At 43.6% G+C, this 27,358-nt stretch overlaps 1 protein-coding gene and 1 long non-coding RNA gene across 3 annotated transcripts in view; one reads left to right on the top strand and one right to left on the bottom strand.

The window, feature by feature from the left end:
* ATMIN (ATM interactor) overlaps positions 1-27,358 on the top strand; it is a 221,333-nt gene that overhangs the window by 31,022 nt on the left and 162,953 nt on the right. For both annotated transcript variants that reach the window (XM_069652841.1, XM_069652842.1), the window contains exon 2: positions 5,460-5,585. In XM_069652841.1, coding sequence (XP_069508942.1) covers positions 5,460-5,585 — 126 coding nt within the window. The remainder of the gene's footprint in view (positions 1-5,459; positions 5,586-27,358) is intronic.
* LOC138566298 (uncharacterized) overlaps positions 8,779-27,358 on the bottom strand; it is a 34,331-nt gene continuing 15,751 nt past the window's right edge. The window contains exon 2 of the long non-coding RNA XR_011301904.1: positions 8,779-9,099. This is a non-coding gene — a long non-coding RNA (uncharacterized lncRNA). The remainder of the gene's footprint in view (positions 9,100-27,358) is intronic.

The raw sequence follows: 27,358 nt of genomic DNA, 5'->3' as shown, positions 1-27,358 counted from the left end.
GGGGGTAGTGTACTGTGGGCGGGGGTAGTGTACTGCGGGCGGATCACCTAGGTGGAGAGAGGGCCCAGGGTGGTGAGGCGATGCCGTGGGAGGAGACAATAGTATTTTTCCTCTGAAGGGGATATTCATAATACTATGCCAGAAGAGGTTATGGCCCATTGTCATTTTAATCTCTCAACCTCCTGCTAAACGTATTGTACTAAAAGAATCCTTTTGGTCCCTAAAAGCAAAGGTCTTCCTCAATATCGAGGGTACACTACAAGGAATATTGAAAGTGTTGCCTTCTCTACCATATCTTTCTCTGTTAGAGTTAAAACGAACAGCCCCTCTGTTAAAAGAAATTACATCTACCCTTAAAAATATACAAGAAGTGGAAAAACCTATCTTTGATAAAGTAAGCTACATGTCCCAGAATCCCATTGGGACTGAGACGAAGAAGAGGGCTGAATAGGCATGTAGAAGTGGAGGACAGGCAATCGTGCCTAACAGCCTTTGCCAGGGTCAGGCACAATAATTGCATGCACCTGAAATCAATCGCCCCACCTAAGCGGGATAAAAGGCTGGAGCAGGAGCTGGAAGTCTGGCAGTAGTAGCGGAAGGAGAAGAGCACAAGCCTGGCAGTTGATGAGGAAGTGTGATCATAAGGGATGCCGGGACGTGGAGAGAGTAGATTTCACCTGCAAGTTCTGAGCGGGTCCTGTGTTCACAAACCCTTCCTTGCCGGGGCTGCACTGAGCGAGACCTGCTGAGAGTGATGGTCTTCCCAGGTGTGCCTGATCTATGTGATTACTGCGCGCCCCCCCTAAAATGTTTACCGCGTATATATGCAGTGGGAGACCCCCCTCCTCCTCCCCCCCCCCCCTATGTGACATCCAGCGATGCATGCACAAACTATGGAAATGCTTACCGTATGGCAGCTTTCTGCATTGTGACAGAATACACCTTTCATCATTTCTCTAAGGTCTGGCCATTTGAGATCTCCTGTATATATTTAAATTTTGAAATCACAAAAACCTAGCCAATTACATAGTAAAGCAAACATGAATTGTATTCTGTGCTTTGAGGTTCGATAGCAGAATTGTCTTTCCTGGAGCTATTACTACCTAATGGTGTGCCAATGTTATGATACAACAGTGCCGAGAGGCAAGGACTCCATGCTAAATTCTATATCTAATCTAATGGTCAAATGGTTATTTCTATTGCACTTTTGGCAAAGCGCTGTACATAGAACATCTTTATCACAATTATCACCAAACCAAAGTCGGTACTCCTTTATCGACCTTGAAAGGATGAAAGGCTGAGTTGGACTTGGCAGGATTCAAACCTGCAACCTATAGATCACGCACAGATTGCATCAACGAGTGCTCAACTGGCTGAGCTATCTTGTTGGCTAAAATCCCCTCCTTCAGATGTCAGTTAACTGAGTATCAACTGAGGTATAATAATCACAGTACCTATATGTTGGAGGAACAATGTATGAAGCACTACATGAAGTTAAATACCTGTCTGGATTATCACAGGGACAGGTTTCGCTGCAATGTAACTTTCATTTGTTTGTTTTTGAACAGCGCTTGCTGGAGAGTCAGATTTTGTTTTAATTGTACTCTTGAAAATTTGAGGCTAGAACATCAGTGATTGGTGTAGTGACAATCACCCACCATTGAGCAAATACTCTGCTGCCACCGACCATTTATAGTACCCCATTAACTGCATGGTTGAATGGATGTAAACTAGACTGTGCATAGTCATTTTACACATTGTTCTTAAAATTAGAGTATAAATTAAATTATCAGTGTAAAAATGATCTGCCTCCGCATGATTATGCACACAGCACAAGAACTCTGAAAAATACAATTGTGCAATACTGGTTTGCTTTCACTGGAGAAAAAAAGCATAATTTGTTACAAAAAGTGTATTCTTAATTGCAATTTAGTTTTCCATCTTATTAATTATACAATCCTAAAATTCTAGGAAAATATGCACAGTGCTTCTGAAGCTGAATGGAAAGAAACCATTTCTTTAATCGCAGTGTGCAGTTTTTTCTTGAAAGGCTTTCGAGAAATACATTGTTTCAGAGGTGGCTTGCAATTACATCCGTGTAAATAAAAATCAAAAGAAGCCTTCGGGTTTCTGTCAAGTAACCTGACTTTTGCACTGCCCTCTTCTCTAAGCCTGTGTGCAAATGTACACATGAAAATAATAAAGCTGTCGTATTTGCAAGACTTTCCTGCGTAAAAAGGCCTAGTACGCACCTTATCTGGAGGCCTGGCAGTAATTGTATAATCCCGGTGTGGCTGTGGTTGCAGAACCATGACCATGCTGATGTCCAAGGCCAATAGCAGGAAGCCAGTCAAGGGAGGCAGCAAGTAAATGGACAGAAGTGTGCAGGGGACTCCAAGTTGGTGTGGCCGGACCGGAGACACCCCTGCTACCGACGGGGTGTCCCTCTTCTACTACGGCTTTAGGCACACTTGGAAGAAGTCTGGAAGGTGAAGCAGCTTGAAACCGGAGTGCTCTGGAGCCGGTGAAGCTTGGCGTTCAGGTTCACTCATAAACCCTTGCCGGTAACTGTTCCCAGTGGTAAAGTGGCTCATGTAAGAGTAGAAGCAAGTATAAACTGTTTTTCTGTGAAAGCTATTCTCTTTACAATGGAAATGTATCACGTGCACTTTTAGTGAAAGTTATAGTGCTTCCGTGTGAAGAAAAGCCTTTCATTTCCCATTGTCGAACTTTGAAATGTTGCCAGACTGGTTGCGGGTTCTCTAATAAAAAGGGGACCGCTTTCTAAAGTACTCCAAAAACTCTGAAGCTGAATTTCACACTTATTACAAGATCTTGCAGCATCAAAAGAAGGTTGTGTAGAACCAATTGTGATTCCCTACTAGAGTAGAAAGTGTCTTTTGTGTTAATACTTTGAAATACAAACCCTTACAGATGCTTAAGGTTGAAGATCTAACTTAGAGTGGTTACGTATGCCTAAACTTGTGTTTCCTTTGAAGACTGAACCGTGTAACACTAAGAACAAGTATTCTTTCAACGCTTGTATTAATAAGAACAAGCATTACCCAAGCCAAGAGGCGAACCCTTTCTATAGTGAAGAAAACCCTGTTTAAATCAAACCACCTAACTGGCGAAGTTGAGTTGTTAAAGGTCCAGTGTCCTCTGATACAAGTGGGACATTGTTATCTGAAGTTGGAAGTGTATTAATACAGCTACTGGAACCAAGAAGGTATGTACAAAGCTGGTGAAGGGAGCTGGGTGCTTGTGACTGAGCAAATAACCTGTAATGCTGAGACTGTTGAAGTTGAGAGAAAGTCAATCTGGAAGCAGAGGCAGGTTATCCTTGTGGCAGTAAGGCAGACCAAAGAGGCAAAGAGGCTTACCTTTTCTTGGCGCATCGGAACGAAGAGGGCCTTGCCTACTTGTATAGGTCAAAGTGTCTTGTCTTTAAAATGCTTATCCATTCTGATATATAAGTTGAAATAGGAATACCAGAACTGTGGTTGTGTATAATACTGTCAGTGGATGTCACATTGAAGTTGGTTGAAGTAGTGGCAGAAGTAGTGACATACTGTGGAACCAAGGAGTCTGTTTCCGCAGTAACAGTAGTAGAAGGGTGGTTATCAAGGGGGAAACAACCACCCAAGAAGAAGCATCCTGACAATTGTACCAAATGTACTGCAGAGATTATGAACACTGGCTGAATTGTAGAAGGAGAAGTTGCTAATTTATTCTTTGAACTGCGGCAAAATAATCTTGGAAGGAAGACACCCAGGATTATCATTGGTTCTATTTCCTTGGCTGGAATTGGAAGGGGATCTTTTCAACTGAAAGCTGAAGAACTGTTACCAGTGTATTTTTGTTTGGTGAACCTTTATTTCATTTGGAATTTACAAGAACTGGTTCAAGACTTTGAACATTTGGGGAAATTGACTTTGAACAATCCTTGGGACAGGTGAAGGTCATCCAAATTACTGGTTGTTTGTTATTCACTCATTTATGTGTTTATAATTTACTTTGCATATTTTGTTGTTTAGTGTGAGGGCCAATTTGTTTCGGTTAAGAGCGATTCCCATATCTCTTAGACTAGGTAGGGAACTCCCTGATGGAATAGGTTTAGCGAGAATTTATTTTCTTTTAATACAATGTTTAATTCTGGGAAAAATACAAGCAGTTGTCCACCTCACATTACTGAACCCATACAATAACAATGTAAAAAAATATGCAACTGCTGCCCTATAGCTAAGGTGAGTGAGACTCCCATAGGAACCTCAAAATATTCAATTTTAACTGTTTTGAGTAGCGGATCTGAAGTTAATTAGAGACACCCCCCTCCCCCCCCACCCCGACTGCAAAGTTTGGTAAAGATTTGTTAAAAAATAAGTTAAGAAAAACCACTGTGAACAATGAAGCCACATGTTTCCACTTCTGTATTTTATGATGTATAAAGAGTAGTACTACAATACTCGATCCACTCATTCATCCTTACAAGCTCATGCCAAGATGAGTAAAATATACAAGAGCAAGACATGTATTTAACCAGGGTGCAAAATGTGCACTCTCCAATAGCATTGGCTAGTGATAATTGACTCTTGGCGAGTAAGAAATAGTGTGCTGTGTATATGTATATAATTGAGGTGGCAAGCGACTTTGGTTCGTAGTGTGCAACTTGCATTTTTGCCGCATTATTTAACTTAAGTGAATATTTTTGCCCAGTGAGCGGATCATTATATCCCACTACCAGGACACCAATCGACTTGCATTCTCAAATTTTGATGCACAGCTGTTGACTTTAAATATCATGTCGGATACCTTGCATGTAGCAGCTGACCCTCAGCTGCCATATTACTCAGAGCTGATGTTGCATTAAACTTTTCTGTTTCCCCGAACCTGTAATGGCAGACTAGTAGATCAGCAGGAACCATCAGTCAGTCATTCAACATGCATACGGCTCACCAATCTCCTCATTAAAACTCGTAGACCTAAAATGTGTGACGTTTTACCTCATGGTGTTCAAAAGATTCTCACTTTCACCCTGCACAATGCTGAATTTTGATCTCTTCGTAAGTCTGCCTACATTGGTCTTTTTATTTGTATGTTTGAATAAATCCTAAACTTTACTCTCCCAGGCATAGGAAATATGATTTCCTCCATAGATATATATTCATTATCCTTCCTTGACTGCCCCATTTGACGGTGCTGTTTGAAAAACGTTTGTGTTCTAGGCATAAGGATCAACTTCACAATTACTCATGAAATCTCAATGTTATTTAACTTCTTGAATGATTTGAAGCAGCTGAAATTTAATCTGCAGTGTGCTACAAAAAGCGTACATTCAAATATTGTCAGAACCATAGACCTATTGTTTGCATATGTTAATGCTGCTATTTTCAATGTTAAAGTTTTGCAAACATTTTCAATGTGGCTTGCACAATTTAATGGAACAATTTTATTTTCAGGAAGGGTTGATAAATCCAACTGTAAGGAAGGTTCTAAAAGCTTCCCAACAATTGTACTGCTGTCCAGTTGAAGGCTGTCCAAGAGGGCCCAATAGGCCATTTTCCCAATTTTCTCTAGTGAAGCAGGTATGTCCGTGTACACAGTTAAAATATTACTGAAACGGTGCTACTTTAGCAGTGTATTATCATTTCAATGTAGACTTCATAGTGAATGGACATGATGATTTCCCCCCATAACTTTTGAAATGTTGCATGTAAAAGGCTTGGGCAAGCATTGTTTGACGTTTGGTGCACATTGGGCCAAGTGTTTGTATCCCATGTTCCATACTTCTCTGAAATGGCTGGAAGTGTTTCTAACATTTTGAGAGAATTTATTGCAGTAAAAACACCTACATATTTTCCAAATTAGGTATGCTTTTGCTCCAAAGTGTTTGCACTGTAAGTTCGCTTGTCAGATGCCCAAAACCATCTCACCGCTTGACCACATGGGAGTGTTTTTGTCTTTCTGAGTTCTGTTACACATGTAGGATTGTCTACGCTGGCAAAATCATATTGGGTCTTTGGGGAGTGCTAGGAGGGGCGGCTGGGTATGGGAATTCCAGGGGATGGCCCGTTGGAGGGGGAGAAAACCTAAAGATGTGGCATTCTTCTGCTTGTAATGATATGATGTGGCATTTATAACACGCCTGTACACAAGTGTTTCTAGGCGCGACAAGACAAGGAGGGGGAAACAAAGGGAGGACAAAATAACGATCTTACTAGGCCTTGTGTCAGGCGGATCGCGCCAGTGCGGGGAAGAGGGAAGGGGGGATTTGAAGGGGGAAGTGCAGTTAACTCACAAGTGCAGCCAGCGGGTGGCTCATAAGTGCAGAAAGAAGGGACTGTAGGCTTGCAGATGCAGATCCTTAAGTGCTGGGGAGGCAGTGCAACGGCAACTGGACATGCAGGAGCCTGGACCCGAGTTCAGAGGGTGAAAAAAGTGCAGAGCATTCCGGTGCATCAGCAGGGGAGAGGAAGAGAGAAAGCGCAAGCAAAAAGGAAGGTCTTGAGTTGCTTCCGGAACCAGAGGTGGTTCCGCTCAGTTTGAGAGAGGCAGGGAGGCTGTTCCCGAGAGAGGCCCCAGCTGAGGAGATGGCTCTGCCCCCAACTCTTTGCTTGGAGAAGCGTTCACCCCTCAGAGAGTTGGAGGTGGATGAGCGGAGAGCTCAAGAAGGAAGATGTTTTGGAAGAGAAAGTTGGAGGTAGAGCGTTGTCGGGCCCCAGAAAGCCTTGTGGATGATGCAGAGGGTCTTGAACTTGATCCTTGCAGCCTCGAGATGCCACTGAAGAGATTTCAGTGCTGGAGCGATTTGATCCCTGGGCTTGAGGCCAAGTACAAGTCTTGCAGTCCTGTTCTGGATAATTTGTAACAGTCGAAAAGTAGAGGCAGGAAGATTTAGAAAGAGGCTGTTGCAATAGGCCAGCCTAGAGAGGACCAGAGCTCTGGAGACAGTGAGCTTCTGGGGGAAAGTGAGAAAAGGAAGAATACCGCTGAGGAGGTGCAGCTGATAGATTGACAACTTAGAGACGTCAGAGATGTGAGGCGAGAAGGAGAGGGTGGAGTCGAAGATGACACCAAGGTTCTCACAGGAATGTGACCTACAAACGGTGAAACAGAACTTCTAGTCATACTTGGCGAATTGCTCTGTGATTAAACAAAGACTGTCCTGCCCCTTAACTTTCTTTTATGTAACCCCACCCAATAGCCCTCGGATTTGGCCATAAGGCATATTGCAGAGGCACACTAACCCAAATAATTTAATTAAAAATAAGACTTTACAAGTATATAGGAGCAGTACATCTAAATAAAAGAAATTAATACATAAAATGTGGTCATGGCTTGCGAAAACAAACTTTGTTGTAAATGTTTCACTGTGCATGGCTGGCCTTTGGGTGGCAGCATTGCACCAAATACAAAGTGTGCTTATAGTGACATGCACTGTTTTACAGAAAACACTGGCTGTCACCCGCCACCACCGGCGAGTGCAATTTTCTTAGATCAAGTGTGTAAACTAAGGAACTGGCCCAAAGGTCTAATGGGATTTTTAAGAATTGGTGAACCCTGACAGTTTAGCAATTTCAAATAGCTACGGATATTAGTGGTATCATTTCATAATGATTGTAAGAATATATTCTCACTGCCAATATGAAGTTGGCAATAGTTGGTTAGAAAACCTTAACAGTTCACCAACCACTTCCGTTAATGTTCCAAAACTAACACCTAATATCCTTTTTGAATTCACAAAAAATGTGCATTAATTGAAAATCGTGTTTTTATTAGAATTTCCACTGGATTTCCACATGAGGACACCAATTTGGAAAAAAAAGCAATTTATTTTCAAAAGTCGCGATTACTATTTAAGGAAAAAGCCCTGAGCTGGTGGGCATTACCGCTTTAGGTAATGGCCCAGGGCGCATAGTTACAAGCCTGAGCGATAAAAATGCAATAAAGAGACTTCGCCCTCAAAAAACACTAATCTTCTGTAGTTATCAATTGTGATATTATCACTTGGTTTTTAACGTCCCTTGAAGTTCTTAATTACATTTGAAACCTCACATATAGCTTATCCTGAATTTTTAGATTGTGTCTCTTCAGAATACATGGTTTATTCCAAATCTATGGGCCTCATTACAAGTATGGCGTTTAGTGGTAAAATTGGCAGTAACTAGGGGGCGCTGTTGCGCCAGTGGCTGCAAACGGCACTAAGCGCACGCTACGGAGACGGACTGGAGCCTGGGCCGAAGAACTTGCAAAATAATGCCCTGCTTTCAAAAAAAATTAAAGGAGTAGTGCGCTCAAAAATATTATTGCCCCGAGCGTTTGGGCATGTGTTTTTAAGCATGCGTTGATTGATCGTAAACACATTTCTTATGCACTTTACTGTGGTTTTCCTCACTTTTACACACACGAAATCAGGCAGCAGGCCGCGGCCATCTTGTGCTAATCTTTTCCGTTGCCGCATCGCCCTAAGCTCAAGTGCGCTCTTGGCACTAAATCATATGCCCCGCCCCTGAAGCTGACATCACCATTCCTAGCGATATTCTCCGCCTATCTCTGTGACGCTACTGTGCAGCATAGCCAAACGCGCCCAGTCATTACCTACGTCCTGAAGTCAGTTGGCGCAGAACCCAGAATATCAACACACATCCTCTCACAGCACAACAGCGCATCCCATCCCAATTCTGAATACGAAACACAATCTGTAAAGGAAACCGCAATACTGTGCCATTTATAATGTGCTTTTATTTCACAATAAACGCTCAGAGAACATCCGCCGAATTCCATAATCAACATTTATTTTATCTTTCTTTGTTCGATACACAAACGTTTATCGTGAGTCACAAGGTGTTCTTTGGGTAGAAGTGCATTGGACGCACCGTGATTGCCAAGGCTTCGGCATCCGCTTGTTGCTAGACCACCGTAAATGATGTCAAGTTACTCCTTATTGCCGGTACCGCGAAAGGGCATATGGGCCCGGGGCGATCTTCCCAAAATATCGGGATCAAAATCCAGCCATGGAGGTGTATCACCAACTGCCGGCTGAATAAGCCATCAATTGTTATCTGGAAACGATGATATTCGCAGAAAGGCAGGATGTAGCTGTGTAGAAAACATAATAGAAATGTGTTTCAGTAGCCGTTCTTTATTCTAATCAATCCATTACTTATGCACCGTGTCAAAACTAATGATGAACACAAACGTGAAACAATGCAAACACAGAGAAAACAACGTGCAATGTTTGAGTCTACAATTTGCTTGGGAGGTTAGTGCTATTGAGTATGTTTAGCTCGCACTGGGATGGATGCAGATGCGGAAGTTGACGGAAGAATTCGAATAACACATAGACAACATTTTAACGTAACATCAGCCTAGAATTGGGCGTTGATGGAACCTGTGCGAACCCAGACGTGTACTACATGAATTTCGGTGCCGGACTGCCAATGTGCCTGGGACAAATACAAGTACACACCAGTTGTTTCTGCGTGTCGTAACAATATGCCAAAAACAACAAGCCTTTGCAATGTTAGCTAGCCAGCCAGCCATAAAATGAAACCTTGACTGCTTTGTCTACAAATGAGTCCACACTAACATGTGCATAATATTCGCCATTTCAATTCTGTCAGCGTAACGGAGAGTGTCCGTTAAGATCAACAAATTTTCATAAAATGACATTACAGGTTCCCTTTTGTCCAGTTTTCGAATGCTGAACCTGATCATGTTTGACGGTTTTACATACCTCCCCCACATTCTTTTCGTTTCCTTATGAATACTCCCTTTAACCCAAGTTCGAAAAACAATACAATGGTTTTTGCCTAGCTTCCTTTTGGAAAATAAAAGCCACAAAGTTACTTGTTACCACACATGGGAGAGGATCACTTGAGGGACTGACCTTGATTCTCACGGCATAAATTCCCCCGTGCACACCACTGTGGCATTTGGACTATTTAGGAAAAACAAACCAAATGTTAGCTGGCATACACCAATGCCACTCGAAATTTCTAGAGATTTACTCAGTTTATGCAAACACTCGGCAGTGATCAACCATGTGTCAGATGTGACCGTTTGGTGTTATCTTCAAGCGCAGGGCGCACCAAAAGCCCCCACCTTTGCAAATGCCGCGCTCAGCTCAGCGTACACTGACAACCCCCACCCTTTTCATCTGGCGCCTGTGTCAGACAAGCCAATTTCTCATGGCTGGTTTACCGACCCATACAGGCACTTCTTGCAAAACTAATTGACAAATAGGATACATTTGGAATAACATTTTTTGTACGCTTTATTTGCACAATTTATACTTTTGATAGCTTTGAAATTCAAGTTGCATGTGTTTTCCATTGGTCATTTACAATGTATAAAAATTGTTGAACATACAAATAGCATCTAATCATTTGTAGCGGGAAGTGAACTGTTCCACAAGGGCTTCTTTTCGGTGGACCGGGCACGTTTGCAATGTTTTTGGGCAATGCATGTGTCCGTAGAAACAAACCACGAACGATACCATCGATACCATGAGCGGGCATGTCCAACACAGTCAAAGTCAGATCTTTCACGAAATCGAATTCCATTTCCTGGTTTACTGGCTTGACCACCCACTTTTTGCTTCTTTTTCCAAAGGCCATTTCGTAACGAAGCATCCCAAATTGTCCAGCAGTTCGAGATTGTTGTCTGCCTATTTTTTTGTTATGCGCTAAAAAGGCCAGTAGTGTGTGAAATTCCATACCCTGTATACTGAAATGCAATCTCTTGGGCTGGTACTTTAGGCACATATTGTGGAACACCTCCAAATCTCCGGTGTGACAGAATTCTGTCAGTCCCTTCAGATCTCTTGAAAGAGTTTTACCAAACACGATCTTCTCCAGAGCTTTGTGTGGAGTTGAGGATGGAACCAACCACTTCTTCTTGTGTTCCTGTTCCTCCGATAAAGGTGCATGTGCACATTGGTGAACATTTTCGTTTTCTGTCCATGAGTGAACGTTGGAGCAGTGGTGCATCAATGATCGCCATTTTTCTAGTAGAATTTCCGCAGACCCATCACAAGTTTTGGCGCTTCACCAAAGATGGTTGCTCAGACTGCCCCCACAGTAAAGAAAACTTCTGACCACTTTTTTAAATTTTATTTTTACCAGCAGCAGTGATTTGTTTGATTGATTTAGCTGCGTGCCAGACATCAAATTGATGGCGAATGTTTGGAAATTGCTTGCGCATGACCTTGGCAGTTGAAACATGTGTTTCGGTGGCTGAGGTCTATTTGCATTCCCCGCGATTGGAGATCTTGCATGGATTTTAGAGACCCATGTTTCTCCATGGCCACTGAGGATTTGCATTCGGACACCTGCACGACTACAGAACTCACTATTTTTTTTAGTGTCCATGTCCTGAAAGTGGTATGTGCAGTACTTTGTAGAAAAACCGGGACTGTCGCACTGTCCATCGCCAGCTAGCCTGATCAGTTTGCCAGGGAATGTCCGTTCAATTGACATTCGTTCAATATTCCAGGCTTCACTGATCGCAGGGTGTAAATATTCACGTTGATATTTGAAATACTGTGTTTTATCGAGGAACTAAAGTCCCACAAATTTACAGAAACTGGACAACTTACTAAAGCTCGAACCACTGAAAAGCAAAGCTGATGCACACAGTAGATTTCCAAGAAAATGCTGCATGGAGCGGGCACACGTGGCTTTGATTTTCAGGTTTATCCCTTGTGATAGACCAGTAACATTCACCAATGGCTTCCTGCATTCTCCCCCCACCCCTCACTGGATGGACTATTTTCAGCATCAATATAATCTCTACGAGGCAGCTGTCGAATACAATGTATTTCTGCTCCTTTACCAGACTATCGTCCTGCATGAATGTGGTTTCTGAATCAAGTGTGGTGGACATATCCGGCAAACTGCCCACATTGTAGTCGAGATCTTTGGCAAGTTCCTCGGTCAATTCCGTTGAGGCTTCAGTCTGTTATTTCATCTTGTGTTAATTGCTCATGAATTGGAGAAAGCGTCCATGTCGATGGTTTATTGGGTGGCCCTTTGTGATGGGGTCAGCATCTTCCCTATATTCAGTTTCATCTTGTCCAGTTCTCGCATTGTACCAACACTTTGCTTGCTTCGCCCATCACATTCCATTCATTTTCTGGCCATTGGGCAAAAGCATCTAGAGTCTGCTTATTGACTGCAACACGCTGCTCCTCAAATAATAGTCGCTCCATGGTGAGATTGGTTTGGCAAGCAGCATCTTTGGTTTGATATGATGTCTGTGTGCTCATAGTTCTTTTGGTTTTGGGGCCCTAGGAGATGGGTTGTTAAAATACGCTCAATGTAAATCCAACATACAATATATGTACTTTAGATAGAAAATACTTATGAGCACAACACCGCCACAAAACAATGTTCGCAAACGAAATTGTGTCTAACTTACCCCTGTTTTCTTGTATTTCTGTGCAAGCGTCTTCTGCGTCTGTGCAAGCATGTTCTTCTGTGCAAGCGTCTTTTTCGGTGTGATGACCGTACCAGCAAGCTGGTCCACCACCTCTGATCTATGTGCCTCCTCTTCTAAATCACCTCCTTGTATACATCCCTTGAATCGAATATTCATTAAAAAAAAAAAAAGTGTATTTGAAATCAAATTCCTTCAACGCACACTTGGCTTACATACCGTCGTAAAATGGTGTATGTCATTTAGTCAAAATAGACATTTCAAATTTAAACTGATTTTATGGCAAGTGTACTGGATTAGAGATCACCATGCAAAACAAACTGATTCTAATGTTGAACACAGACAGTTCTCAGTCTCACTGCGCTGAACAGTGCAATAGCGACAGGTGTTCCAAGTAATTCAAAGAAGGAGGGATTTCTCATGAGTCCAATGAGTTTAATAACGAAGTAGCCTGACACGTGTTTCGAGTCATCACTGACTCTTCATCTGAGGCTAAACATAATGCACAACATAATGATGAACACAAATAGTACAGCACAACATAAACAGTTTGAATGAAAGTCCATTGTGAAAGAAGTCAATACAAAATTGATAAGGACATTAGTAAGGACATTCAACCAAAAGGGCAAACGCAAGTGCAGGTAGGCCAAACAGAACAGCAGTTACAGCATATATATTAAGATAAAATCAAATGGCAACAAACGAAAATAATAGATAAATAAGATTGGCACAGTACCATATTAGGAAGGGATTGAATTGAATGGAGAATCCATAGGTTACGGGATGCATGCAAGAAACACGGGTAAAGAAACAAACAAGTTGCAAGGAGTTAGTTATAATGCATCCACGGAACAGCTATAGCAGCATAGTCAAAGAGGCAAAAGCCGCCAAAAAAAACCCAAAATTGGAATCATAAATAAAAGGTACCTGAAAGTTTCAAGAGCTAGCCTAACCAATTAAGTATATTGTGGCCAGTGCCAGATGCACTCTCTCTAAAAAGGAAAAGAGAAGACATTTTTTTATTTTATATGAAGTGTTTAAATACGCTGTTCAAGCACAAATGTGAAATTAAGGAAGAACAGGAGAGTGTGAGATTAAATGACAAATCGTACCTCACTGCTTCGCAATTGCGGAACTCTGTAAGGGAAAAGAAATTCCCTCAGCATCGCTTAAACATGGACAAATTAACGTAACAACTGTGATTGCTAAAATGCAGCTACCCGGAGTGCCAGAGGAAACCCAAAACGCAAAAGCATGGCGTGCGTGCGCAAATAAGAATGGGCAAAAGCTAAAAATTGACTCTCTAAACTTAATTGAGACGTGCTGATGCACTAATTAGAAGTATCATAGCGGCCAGGGGGCCGTGAAAAACTGTCTTACCTGTGCAATGCTGCTGAACTGAATGAAATGAAAGTAAGCCCAGACCATAGAGTTAGAAACAGGACTATTTAAATACACAAGGTATTTTAGAACATGGCAGATTAGGTCAGGAAAGAAAACCGCCATATTGGAATGATGGAAATGAAATGAATACCTCAGGAGTGAATTTGCCCCAAAAAGTAAGGTGCTTACCAAATGCCACAATAAGGCAGAGATTAACCTGTTCTGAATTTAAAAATGAGCAGGGCTGGAATTCCACAAACATTTTATAGAAAGTTTGTTGCACAGCAGAAAATGTACTAATTGCAAAAAATGGTGCCCCGGGGGGGTGGGGGGGGGGGGGTAGCGCCAAGATACATATATACTAGTAAGGCCTGAGAACAAAAGGAAATTTGCGCCTCGTGCACCAATTGCTGTTGAGCTGAATAACCAAATGGAAAAACGGGTTCATATAGATGAAGGGGATTAAACCGCAGAGAATTGCGACTACTAGAGCATGCTAGTAGGAACCAAATTGGGGAAAGATGTTAAATAAGTTGTGCATCTGCCATCTGTGAATGCGCTGCTATAGAAAAATGTGAGGTAACGGGACTGCAAACAGTCATTGTAGAGGGGTCACTAGACCCCACACGATTATAAATGACCACTTAGGTGTAAATAAAGTACTCAGGTCCACAAAAAAAAGGGAGGGAAAACATTATACCTGTGTAAAATAAAGAAGAGAACAACAGTAGGTTTTCACAAAAAGGTTGCAAATTCATGGTCTGAATTTAGACACCTAAACACAGTACGATATTTACAGATGAGTCTCGCTTCTAACTGGCGTAATTTGAGCGTGAGATTGCCCCCTCTAGGCGGCAATGACCTTTGCAAAGGCCCACAAATCGAATGTCATCCTTACTATCTAATTGATGCAGTTTTTGCCAGTGAATGCCCAGTGGGTATTTGGATTCCTGGCTGCCAATTGTGGTGAGATGTTCCCAAATACGAGTCTTAAGGGGCCTGGTGGTACTACCTATATATTGCAATCCGCATGTACAAATAATACAGTAAACCACGAACTTTGAATTACAATTGAGGAATGTTTTAATGGTGTGGTCTCCTCCATCTCCAAAGGAGACCTTTGAAGTTTCCAGAGTGTACTTGCACATGCTGCAGAATCCACATTTGTGAAAACCAGCAGCACGGGCAGAGTCTAACCACGTAGATTTAGGAGTGAGTGGACACATAAATGAAGGGCAGAGTTTATTTATGAGAGATTTCCCTTTGCTAAATGTTATATTAACAGAGGGATCAAGCCAGTTGGCAATGTCAGAATCTAAATTGAGCAGGTACCCATGTTTCTCCAGAATTCTGTGGATCTTGTGACTATCTGAATTGTATCTAGTAATAAACCTGATTTTTTTGAGTCAGAGGTTATTTCTCGCACGTTTTAGGAGTTAGCAGATCCGCTCTTTTCAGCTGACGTACTGACATGTGCGCCTTGTCGAGGCAGCTATGATGATAGCCCCTCTCCAAGAACCGGGATTTGATAGCGATACTTTCTTGATCAAAGTACAAGGGTTTGGAACAGTTTCTCTTAGCACGAATATGCTCTCCTTTAGGAATATTCGCTATGACATGATTTTTGTGACAGCTGTCCGCATGTAATATTGAATTGACAGAAGTGAATTTGCGAATTTTGTCACCAACCCATTTGGAGTAACATCAATTGAAAGGTCCAAATAATCTATGCGAGTCTGACTGTAGGTCAAAGTAAATTGTATACCCCAATCATTATTGTTGAGATAGGCCACAAATTCAAGCCTACCACCCCTTGTGCCCCTGGTAGTTTGCCTGGGGCCAATATATTTGAAGCTACTGGCGTTTGAAAACGCACCTTTTTTGCTGCTGCAATCCGATTGCCTTTCTTGATACTTGGTACCTGCTCCATTTAGATTCTGACATTGCCAACTGGCTTGATCCCTCTGTTAATATAACATTTAGCAAAGGGAAATCTCTTAAAAAATAAACTCTGCCCTTCATTTATGTGTCCATTCACTCCTAAATCTACGTGGTTAGACTCTGCCCCTGCTGCTGGTTTTCACAAATGTGGATTCTGCAGCATATGCAAGTACACTCTGGAAACTTCAAAGGTCTCCTTTGGAGATGGAGGAGACCACGCTATTAAAACATTCCTCAATTGCAATTCAAAGTTTGTGGTTTACTGTATTATTTGTACATGCGGATTGCAATATATAGGTAGCACCATCAGGCCCCTTAAAACTCGTATTCGGGAACATCTCGCCACAATTGGCAGCCAGGAATCCAAATACCCACTGGCCAATCACTGGCAAAAACTGCATCAATTAGATAGTAAGGATGACATTCGATTTGTGGGCCTTTGCAAAGTGTGATTGCCGCCTAGAGGGGGCAATCTCACTCTCAAATTACGCCAGTTAGAAGCGAGACTAATCTGTAAATATCGTACTGTGTTTAGAGGTCTAAATTCAGACCATGAATTTGCAACCTTTTTGTGAAAACCTACTGGTCTCTTCTTTATTTTACACAGGTATCATGTTTTCCCTCCCTTTTTTTGTGGACAGGAGTACTTTATTTACACCTAAGTGGTCATTTATAATCGTGTGGGGTCTAGTGATCCCTCTACAATGACTGTTTGCAGTCCCGTTACCTCACATTTTTCTATAGCAGCGTATTCACAGATGGCAGATGCACAATTTATTTAACATCTTTCCCCAATTTGGTTCCTACTAGCATGCTCTAGTAGTCGCAATTCTCTGCGGTTTAATCCCCTTCATCTATATGAACCCATTTTTCCTTTTGGTTATTCAGCTCAACAGCAATTGGTGCACGAGGCGCAAATTTCCTTTTGTTCTCAGGCCTTACTAGTATATATTCATCTTGGCGCCCTCCGGGGGTCCATTTTTTTGCAATTAGTACATTTTTTGCTGTGCAACGCACTTTATATACATTTTTGTGGAATTCCAGCCCTGCTAATTTTTAAATTCAGAACAGGTTAATCTCTGCCTTATTGCGGCGTCTGGTAAGCTCCTTACATTTTGGGACAAATTCACTCCTGAGGTATTAATTTCATTTCCATCATTCCATTAACATTCCTGACCTAATCGGCCATGTTCTAAAATACCTTGTGTATTTAAATAGTCCTGTTTCTATCTCTATGCTCTCGGCTTACTTTCATTTCATTCAGTTCAGCAGCATTGCACAGGTAAGACGTTTTTTCACGGCCCCCTGGCCGCTATGGTACTTCTAATTAGTGCATCAGCACGTCTCAATTAAGTTTAGAGAAAGTCAATTTTTAGCTTTTGCCCATTCTTATTTGCGCACGCACGCCATGCTTTTGCGTTTTGGGTTTCCTCTGGCACTCCGGGTAGCTTCACTTTAGCAATCACAGTTTTTACGTTGATTTGTCCATGTTTAAGCGATGCTGAGGGAATTTCTTTTCCCTTACAGAGTTCCGCAATTGCAAAGCAGTGAGGTATGATTTGTCATTTAATCTCACACTCTCCTGTTCTTCCTTAATTTCACATTTGTGCTTGAACAGTGTATTTAAACACTTCATATAAAATAAAAATCTTTTCTTCTCTCTTACTTTTTAGAGAGTGCATCTGGCACTGGCCACGATATACTTAATTGGTTAGGCTAGCTCTTGAAACTTTCAGGTACCTTTTTTTATTTATGATTCCAATTTTGGTTTTATTTTGGCGGCTTTTGCCTCTTTGACTGCGCTGCTATAGCTGTTCCGTGGATGCATTATAACTAACTCCTTGCAACTTGTTTGTTTCTTTACCCGTGTTTCTTACATGCATCCCGTAACCTATGGATTCTCCATTCAATTCAATCCCCTCCTAATATGGTACTGTGCCAATCTTATTTATCTATTATTTTTTATTATTTTCGTTTGTTGCTATTTGATTTTATCTTAATATATATGCTGTAACTGCTGTTCTTTTTGGCCTACATGCACTTGTTTGCCCTTTTGTTTGAATGTCCTTACTAATGTCCTTATCAATTTTGTATTGATTTCTTTCACAATGGACGACTTTCATTCAAACTGTTTATGTTGTGCTGTACTATTTTTGTTCATCATTATGTTGTGCATTATGTTTAGCCTCAGATGAAGAGTCGGTGATGACTCGAAAAACGTGTCAGGCTACTTCGTTACTAAACTCATTGGACTCATGAGAAATCCCTCCGTCTTTGAATTACTTGGAACACTTGTCACTATTGCACTGTTCAGCGCAGTGAGACTGAGAACTGTCTGCTTTCATTTAGGTTCTTTACTGTGGGTGGCATCTGGCAGTGCTCCCACACCCCTCAGCCACCTGCAGCTTTAGTGCTTCCCTAATTTCTTCAGTGTACAAGCGCTGTGGACTTTAACTTGTTCTGCCAAACCTGTGTGTTTCCTGATTCTAATGTTGCACTCGAGCATTTTTAATTGCATTCCGCATTAGGGTAGAAATTCTAACGTTACAACTGTCAAGATAAAAGTTTGAATCAATGCACGTTTATATGAATGTCAAGGCCTAACCGTATCCGGTGTAGGATTTACTTTCATTCAATTGTACTGTCAGTATGCATACCGCATACTCTGGAACAGCTCCAAAGGGTGATGTAACTGTGGTCAAGGTACCATCAGCACCCTATAAGACAGTACTTGTTTTAGTATGCATGAAAACAGTGAAATTGAACAGAGACTATCGGATGGAGACAACGGTACATATAAATAAAAATGCATAAATGAAACAATATGTAAACAAACGGCTGGATATGTGAACTATTTCATATTGTTTAGAATTGCATGTATAATACATTTGTGTAATCATAAAACTACCGGATAGGCGCTTGAAGTGGCTGTGGACCCTGGGAAGGAAAAGGATGCAGAATCTTGCTCCTTCATTTTCACTGCATTGCTATGAAGTGGTAAAGGGAACATTTAGATTTGCATTAGATATGTGGGACGATCCAACTGTCACTTCTGCAGGTATGTATGACTCACCATAGGTATAATGGACGTGTCAGTGGTGTGGGCCATAATGAGGGTCTGTGCTTCAGTCAATATGCTCACCTAAAAGAATTTAAATGTCAAACAACCGATTACCATAAGATTATACTTACTTTGAAGTGCACTATTGCATGGTCATCTCTTATGATGATAAAACTAGGGACAGATGTGTATCAAAATCCGGTATAGTTATAAAGTAAAATAATCTGATAAATATGCAAAGTTTAGTAAGAAACATTTACACCGAAAGCACCAATCCGTTAATGTAGTTACCTGTTCGGTACCCCAAAGCCAACAGCTAATTCATCATCTACAGCTAATTTTTCGTGAACTCACCTGTTCCCGCGTGTGCATTAATAAAGTTGGAATTGCGTTTGGAAGCAATTTACGAGAGGCTCTGGGTCGATACTTTTTTGTGTACTGCGACGGGTTATACATATCCTGGGTAAAGTGCAGGCTGCAGATGCGGTATTTATCGCCCTTCAAGTCCTGCAAGACTTCCAGGGCTCTAGTTTCAAGCTTGTCCGTCGCAAATCCACAATATCTGATCCATTCTCTTATTAGATCTATATTCCTCGGGAAAGTATGCAATATTGTGCCCTTCGGTTTTGCATGGGTCTTAGAACGGCAGCTGGCAACCAAACGAGCAGGCATCCTTGAAAAATCTGTAAAAAAAAAAGAGAAGAAAAAAAAGACAGTTACAATATTGTTTTAGACGAGTGCGTGATAGGGATGGAATTATAACATAATCTTTCTATACAATGTTTGTTTTGGTCACAGAAGCAAAACCTTTGTAGCATAGGATACACTATGGTATCTTTCATACAGAATTGATTACAAATCATAACATGTTGGTCCTCCGTTGAATGTACTTCCATGCATCAAAAGGAAACGTGCTTATAGACCTGGTCCGCGAAGGATGCAAATCTATCCCAATTAACACTTGAAATATAACGAGAACATAACAAATTAAATAGACGACAATGGTAAAGGCAATGAGCTGAATGAACATTACACTACTGGGTACATTCATTCGAAATAGATAGAATATTACAGAGATCAAAAAGAGATGATCAGGTGACCTGCACTTAATTTGACTAACAAACAATGAGATTCAGCAAGCAGGGTAGTTAGTAGCAGGAGAACAGGTAGCGCGATCAGGAGTTGACTTCGAGTGCTCACAGATAGCACTATCACGAGTTGACTTCCAGTGCTCACAGATGTTCTCAGGATAAATATCAAGGGGTTTATAAAGAATTAGAAAAGCGTGTGTGTATGTGAATGAGTGACTTGTTTATGGCATGGTCTTATATGGATTGCAGGGGGGGCGGTCTGCAGGCCTGCAGACACTGGGTCTGTGAGGCCCTGTGTACAATGTCCGCTTTGCGGAAGATAGCTTTTAAGTGTATATGGTGTAATGGACCTTGGCTCTTCACATCCTGTCATCCCGTATGGGAGGGCAGGGTGCGAACTGCCATTGATACTGGAGGGGGGGCGGATAGCCAAGAGGCATGGAGAAAAGGGGAGGAACACTGCTGAATGGAGACGGCACACGTATGTGGACATCCTTGCTGTGTAACAAAGGAGGGGTTGTTTTGTATCATCACTGGTCCCAGAAGAGAAATCCTGGCAACGATAGAAGAGGGCCTACTGCAGGACCCGGTCGGAATCCATTTTGTATAAACCTCAGACTCCATTCCGGAGTAGGACATGTTCTGATTAATGTGAAGACTCCTCTCCCCTTTTGCAGCGCCGCAAACACAGGCCGCCGGAACTTTTTACTCCCAATGAGCCTGTGCCAGACACTCATTTCACACGGATGTACTGGCTTGAATTTTTGCTGGCAAACAGTGTATTCTTTTATCCTTCCACTGAGCTCATCTGCCTTGTGTGTGACCGGGCCAAATGCTGCCCTGCAACCCATCGGTCTCCACAAACCTGCTCTTGCTCCTTTCACCCCCTCCTGTGGGAGTTATCGCATGGTTTCCACCTGTGCCCATACATTCTCACTTTGATGTAGCAGAAGCCTGATCCTTGTCCACTGACAACCCTAGAGTACCCCCAATATAACAACCACAGTCCTCATATTTTTTGCTAAGACCAACACTTGTCACTTCACTCATTCTTGCCTGATGGCACCAGGACAACTAAATCTGTAATGTAATCCTCTAATCACGCACCAGGAGAGTAAGACCATTGCACCCCTTATGCCCACAAAGGCCTCAAACTGAAACATGTTTATATGTAGTTACAATTTATAATAATAATAATTAGGCATTTATATAGCGCTACGAACCCTCAGGTATCTGAGCGCTGTTTATTATTACCCACGGTGTGTGGTGCTCATTTATTGACCTCGGAAGGATGAAAGGCTGAGTTTGGCCCTGCCGGGATTCGAACCTGCGTTAACAGGCTCTGCACGGATGTCAAAGCAAGCGCTCTACTCACTGTGCCACTTGACCGGCGGTATCCCCACATTCTAGGGGTTGTACACGACTTGCATGATTCATTGTGTGTCTGAAAATGTTATGTAGTTTGGAAATTCTGGAGTAACCCCTGCCTGTGGAATTGACCTGACCTTCACATCCCCCAGATGAACACTACCGACCCATGTGCAGCAGAGTTCTCTGTGTGCTGACTTTACATAAAGCCTTTATACTTCTCTCAACCACTCTCCTAGTCTCATTGCCTTCTGGAGGTGTCCATTTACTAAAGCTTATATTTCCATTTTGGGGACTCTGTACTTTCACCAGCCCTGCCAGGACAAGTGAGCGTGTCCTTGATTCATTGAAAAATTGAAACAACTATTCATATATGTTCAATCGTATTTTATTTGGTTGCTGATGTGGATGTCACAAATGTACTAAGCATTGTACACTTCGGGTTGCTGCACAGTGTGGGCAAATCCCCTTTACTGGCCGCTGTTGCTTGGGAATTGGGTGCAAATGGCTCCAAAGACACAGGCCGGTATTACTCGTCTAACACGGTGTCCAAGCCTGCCATGAAGCCACCATGTAAACGCACGATAGGCCACCAGCCTGTACCACCTGTTGAAGAGAAAGATACAAACTGTATTTAAATGAACAAGATAAGTGTATCAATCCTTAGTTGAAAATGAACTCTTGTATCCTATGGCATTGTTGACAGTACAAATGTTACTTCACGGATCAATAAACTTGGGCTTTAAAGTGTATGCACATTACAAAAGTGAAGAACTATGCATCGCATAACATTTGGCACACACGGAAATATTGTTTATTGGCTGTAAGTGAAAGATACGTCATAGGATCACTATGATTTCCCCGCATAGCGGGTAATGTATATAATTGCAAGACTACATTAATTAGGCAGTGATAGATCAAAGTTACGACAATATGGGAGACAAGCATGAAATGTTAGTAGCTTAAGTGACATCACATCTAGAGCACACTTATTCGTTACTTGGATTGCGAGGACGAACTGTTCTGCGAAGTTCGTGCATAAGCACCATCATAATCCTCAACATGGACCTTGTGAGGCAGGCTGCCCTGAAGTCATGCAGCTCGGTAACGCATAGCGGTGGTGTCTTCTTCTGATATGTATGCCAAGCATCCAGAGTTTTCTCTGCAGCAGCAGTTCTCCACCTTGGTTGGCATGGTCTTGCAACAATTGCAGGTACACCAGGTGAAGACTTCGTCCATGCGACTAGGCTCAGGCTCTTGATCGGGTGATTCGTCTTCCCAACTGTTGTCCGAAGCCCCACTGTTTCCGCATCTTTCTCTTTCCACTAATTCACCCTCGGAATACTCCTGCTCGTACTGCTAGGGCATTATTGATGCTATTCTACGACCAAAATTAAAATCGATAGTAATGCTGGCACTAGTATCTCTTCTCACCGACTACGAGCAAGGAGGATAGATGAACAGAGCAGAAACGATTCACAATTTATTCGAAAAAAGACTGAAAAAGCAACTCTGGATTTGTCTGATGAGAAGCGCTCTGTTTGTCTTTTCCACGCGGCTCCTAATGGCCTCCTTGCAGGTACACGCGACCGAGAGTGAAGTGGGGTCTCCCAACGTGAGTAGCAGGGGTGCGCGTGGATACTTCGCCAAAGGCCCGGCAAACACCAAGGAGATCCCCAGACCACCTTGGATTGAATCATTCCAGAAGGCTGCCCCTAGCCTGCGCACAGTGGAAACACTTATTTACTCTCAACCCCCCCCCCCACCTCCCAGGCCAGCAGCGGTGGTGAGAGGAATAGAGCCCGCAGGAGGGATGCCCTGAGCGACCCGGACCACAGCCTCATCAAGGGACCATACCGCAGCAGGCCAGACATGAGGCAGACCATTAACCCCTCGCACAGCGTGGAGGAGTGCGAAACCACTGGCCACCCAACTGACGGGACACAGGAGGAGACAAAGGTCAGGCTAGGGAGCCCTGCGCCGGCTGAATAAATATGGAAAACAGACTCCCCCCCCCCCCCCAAACCCCCCCCTGCCTATCGGAGGTGAGACCAGGCGTGTCACAGTGCAAGGCTAGCAACCGGCACCTAGGGGAAGTCTAACGCAGCTACCTACGCTGAGCACTCTCCGGCCCCGCCGACGAACGAGGACGTGCCACGGAGCCCGGGGGCCATCCCTCCCTCCCTCTCATAGCACAGCTGGTGTGGTCATGAGCGAATGCGCCATAACTTCTGGACAAAGCGACAGCAGCACCTGGCACGCACGACCATTCAACGCCATGCAACAATTTACTGCAGTACATGCAGACGAGGGGAGCACAGGTACACAGACCTACGCTGCAGCGGGTGTGCAGCCGGATTCTTGGCGGTGCCCTCTCGCAGGGACCATGCTAAAGGATCCCCCCTAAAGATACCAGATAGCAAGGGATCAAAGGGGAAATAAGGCACAGAAGCACATGTGGGAACACAATATAAAGTGAGTGGGGGGTGCCCCCTGGGACTCTGCACCCAACCACAGGGTGTGTAGTTGAGCGCACATGCATGGAAGAGGCCGACAGACCCACGAGCTTCGCTCAACTGATGCAGGCATGAACCAACGAATACCGGAATTAAAGCGCGTGCTGCACGGTGCACATCAAACATACGGTGGCCCTAATCGGTGCAAGCATGGGGCCTTAATCAACCATGCCCGCCCAATGCACTGAGTGACCGGCTGCGCCAGCATTGTGATCAAAGACCTAGACTCCAGAGCCTGCTCCCCGGCACCTACGGATAACACCCTGCCCACAGCTGCTGCAGAACGAGCGCTGGGCCTCGAGGCGGCGCACCTGCACCACCCAGTGTGCAGTGATCAAAGACAAGAACTCCCTCTGAACCACAAGGTGAGACAAGCTGCAGAGAATTTTAGTTACAGCTCTGGGAGCAGGCCACAACCATACCCTGATATATCCGCTATAAAGGACTGGATAAACGGTCAAAAGCTAAGAAGTATATCAAGCCCCCACATCGCTGATGCTAATTGAACTAGGAGGCGACCGCCTGGACACCACCCATTCTCCATGCCCTGGCCTATACCCCACCCGGCCCCAGACTGAGAGCTGGGAAGAAGTCGCACACACTGATCCATCGTGGGAGGTCAGCAATATAATCCTACGATACCCGACGAACGGGCAGGTGCACTGATGCAGTACGATGCCCAAGGGGGCAGCCACTAAGAGGCCGGAATCCATAGAAAGGTTCACGAAACCTGCCACCAAGGAGAAAGATATGAGCAACAATCCCACAGACCAAATGGCCTCATACGTGCCACAGTCAACACAACCACCCATGGATCTGCTGGGGGTCTACAATTCCATGCAACTAGTTTTTGCGGCATTTAATGACAAGCTCTACGGTATAAACACCAACGTGACATTGATCCGGAGTCAACTCGAGAAAGCAACACGCCACATCACCAAAGCAGAAACAAGGATAGGCAAGACAGAAGATGCCCTTGAGAGTCTACAAAACAGTCGCCACTATGGTCAACGACCTGGGCACTGTCAAGCTAAAATGCGAAGACCTAGAAGCGAGGTCACGTCGCAATTACATTCACATTATTGGGGTCCCCGAAGATGCACTCGAGGGCCCGATGGAAATGGCGGTAGAGGAATTGCTTAAAATAACTGCTGGGTGACGGCGGCTGGTCGGCAATGTTCGTGGTGGAATGGGTACATAGATACCTGACTCCTCGCACCAAACCTGCAGCATACCCGAGGCCGATAATTGTCAAACTAATGAATTACAGAGACCGGGAACCGGTCCTACGGCAGCCAGGGAAAAGTGCAAACTGAAACTCGGATCCAGTATACTCTGCATATTGGCGGATTACACCCTGTCGGTGCAGCAGGAGCGACAAACCTTGGGAGTGAAGAAGATGCTCCGTGAACGGAACATTCTGTATGCAATGTTATACCCAGCCAGACTCCGCCTGCAACATAACAAGACCTATTCTTTCACGTTTCCTGAGGAGGCAGTCTCCTTTGTGGAGGCAAACATCCCTATACCGGCCAAACGCCCACTGGATGGTGAAGAAGCCACGGAATGAAAAACCTAAGAAATACCACCCGGTTGGGGACTGCTCCACAGTAGTGAACTTTAGCGACGAACATATAACACACACAGGACCTTCTGTTTTATGGTATAGTATAGTGATGTATGCAGTGCAACATGTAATCTATCACAAATTATGAGATGGCAACACAAGCAAGATTAAGCTGAGGCAGAAACGATATAAGCATTGTGATACGCTGAGATGGCTAGCGTGAAGCCCGAAACGATAACTCTGAGCTGGAATGTCAGGGGTCTTGGTATACCAATCAAAGCACGCAAGGTGATTGCGTACATCAACAGAATGGGCGCACGCATAGTATTTCTTCGAGAGACGCATCTGCTAGGGGAACAAGCTAGTAAATTCGCACCACCGCTTTTACACATCTTATTCATCCAGTGCCCGGGACGTCTTGACACTAGTACACAGATCAATACCATTTGGCAACTGAAACCGACCCAATTGGCAGATATGTGGTGGTACACGGCAAACTGGGTACGAATTGGGTATTTCTGATCAACATATATGCCCAATGTGGATGACCAGGAATACTACACCGAGGTGTTCCAGAAATGCGCTAAATACCCAACAGCTCAAATCATCTGTGGGGTGGGGGGCACTTTAACACCACATTAGACTTGAACCTGGATAGGACATCACATACCCCAAGACTGCTATCGAGTGCAGCCCGCAAAATTGGCATACACATGGCGGATTTAGGTTCAACAGATGCTTGGCGGGCACTACATGGCTCACAGCGCGCCTACACCTTCTATTCGTCTGTGCACGACATGCACTCTAGGATCGAGCTTTGATTGGTGACTGTTTTAAGCTGGATAACCAAAACGTCACTGCTACCTAGAACCATTTCAGATGACACCCTGATGCTCCTAAAGTTGTCCATCCAAAAAACTGCCCCACAGAGACTACCATGACGGTTTAAAGCAGCAGCACTAGCAGACCCAGTATAAAAAACCAATCTGACACAAAACATTCATGAATACTTTGAACATAATGATGGCTCGGTCAATACTCGAGCAATATTATGGCAAGCATTTAAGGCATATATAAGAGAGCAATGACCACTAAAATGAGGGTTCTTAAGGACATACGTAGGGAACTGAGTAGGAGGGAAATAGCTGACCTCCAGGGACGCTATAAAACCTCCCCGTCGGCAAGCATAGCATCAGCAATTAAAACACAATTAGATGACTACCAGGCTGCAGCAGATCGGGAAATACGTTACTTTGACATACCACTGGCAGGGCAGAGATATGGTGAGCAGGAGAGACCAGGCAGGGTGCTAGCGCGATTAGTCCGGGCGAGAAGGGGACCACGACTATATCATGTGTCGCTGGGACAAATGGTGTGGTAGTGACAGGCCAGGAGGCAGTTGGAAAGGTCTTTTCACTTTTATGCTAATCTGTACTCACCCCAAAGCCACGAACGAGGAAATAGACAGCTACCTCTCTAAGATACCCACCACTCTGTTATCCAAAGAGACCAGACACACCCTAGACACCCCCATAACTTTGGGTGAAATCAAAGATGCCCTAAAAGCCCTACCGAGCGGGAAGGCACCTGGAAGTGATGGTTTAGGCACAGAATTCTATAAAGAATTCATAGACATAATAGCCCCCCCGTCTACTCACTGTTTGGTCAGAGACCCTGGAACTGGGGACACTGCCAAATACCATACACAAGGCAGTCTTGACATTGTTACTCAAACCAGGGAAACAACGTGAAGACTGTGGTTCCTACAGACCCCTATCCCTAATAAATACAGATGCTAAAAATGTACGCAAAGTTGCTCGCCACTCGACTCAATCCCCTAATGCCGCACATGGTTCATGCTGACCAGGCAGGATTTGTGCAGGGCAGGTCTACGGCTACGAACATTTGCCGATGTTACAACATCCTGGTGAACATCCCGAAAGACTCTGAAGGAGTCACTATAGCGTTAGATATGCAGAAGGCCTTCGATACA

Source organism: Ambystoma mexicanum, chromosome 1p (genome assembly GCF_040938575.1).
Source record: "Ambystoma mexicanum isolate Mex_15411 chromosome 1p, UKY_AmexF1_1, whole genome shotgun sequence".
NCBI classification, from domain to species: domain Eukaryota; kingdom Metazoa; phylum Chordata; class Amphibia; order Caudata; family Ambystomatidae; genus Ambystoma; species Ambystoma mexicanum.
This window is presented reverse-complemented; position numbering and strand designations above follow the sequence as displayed.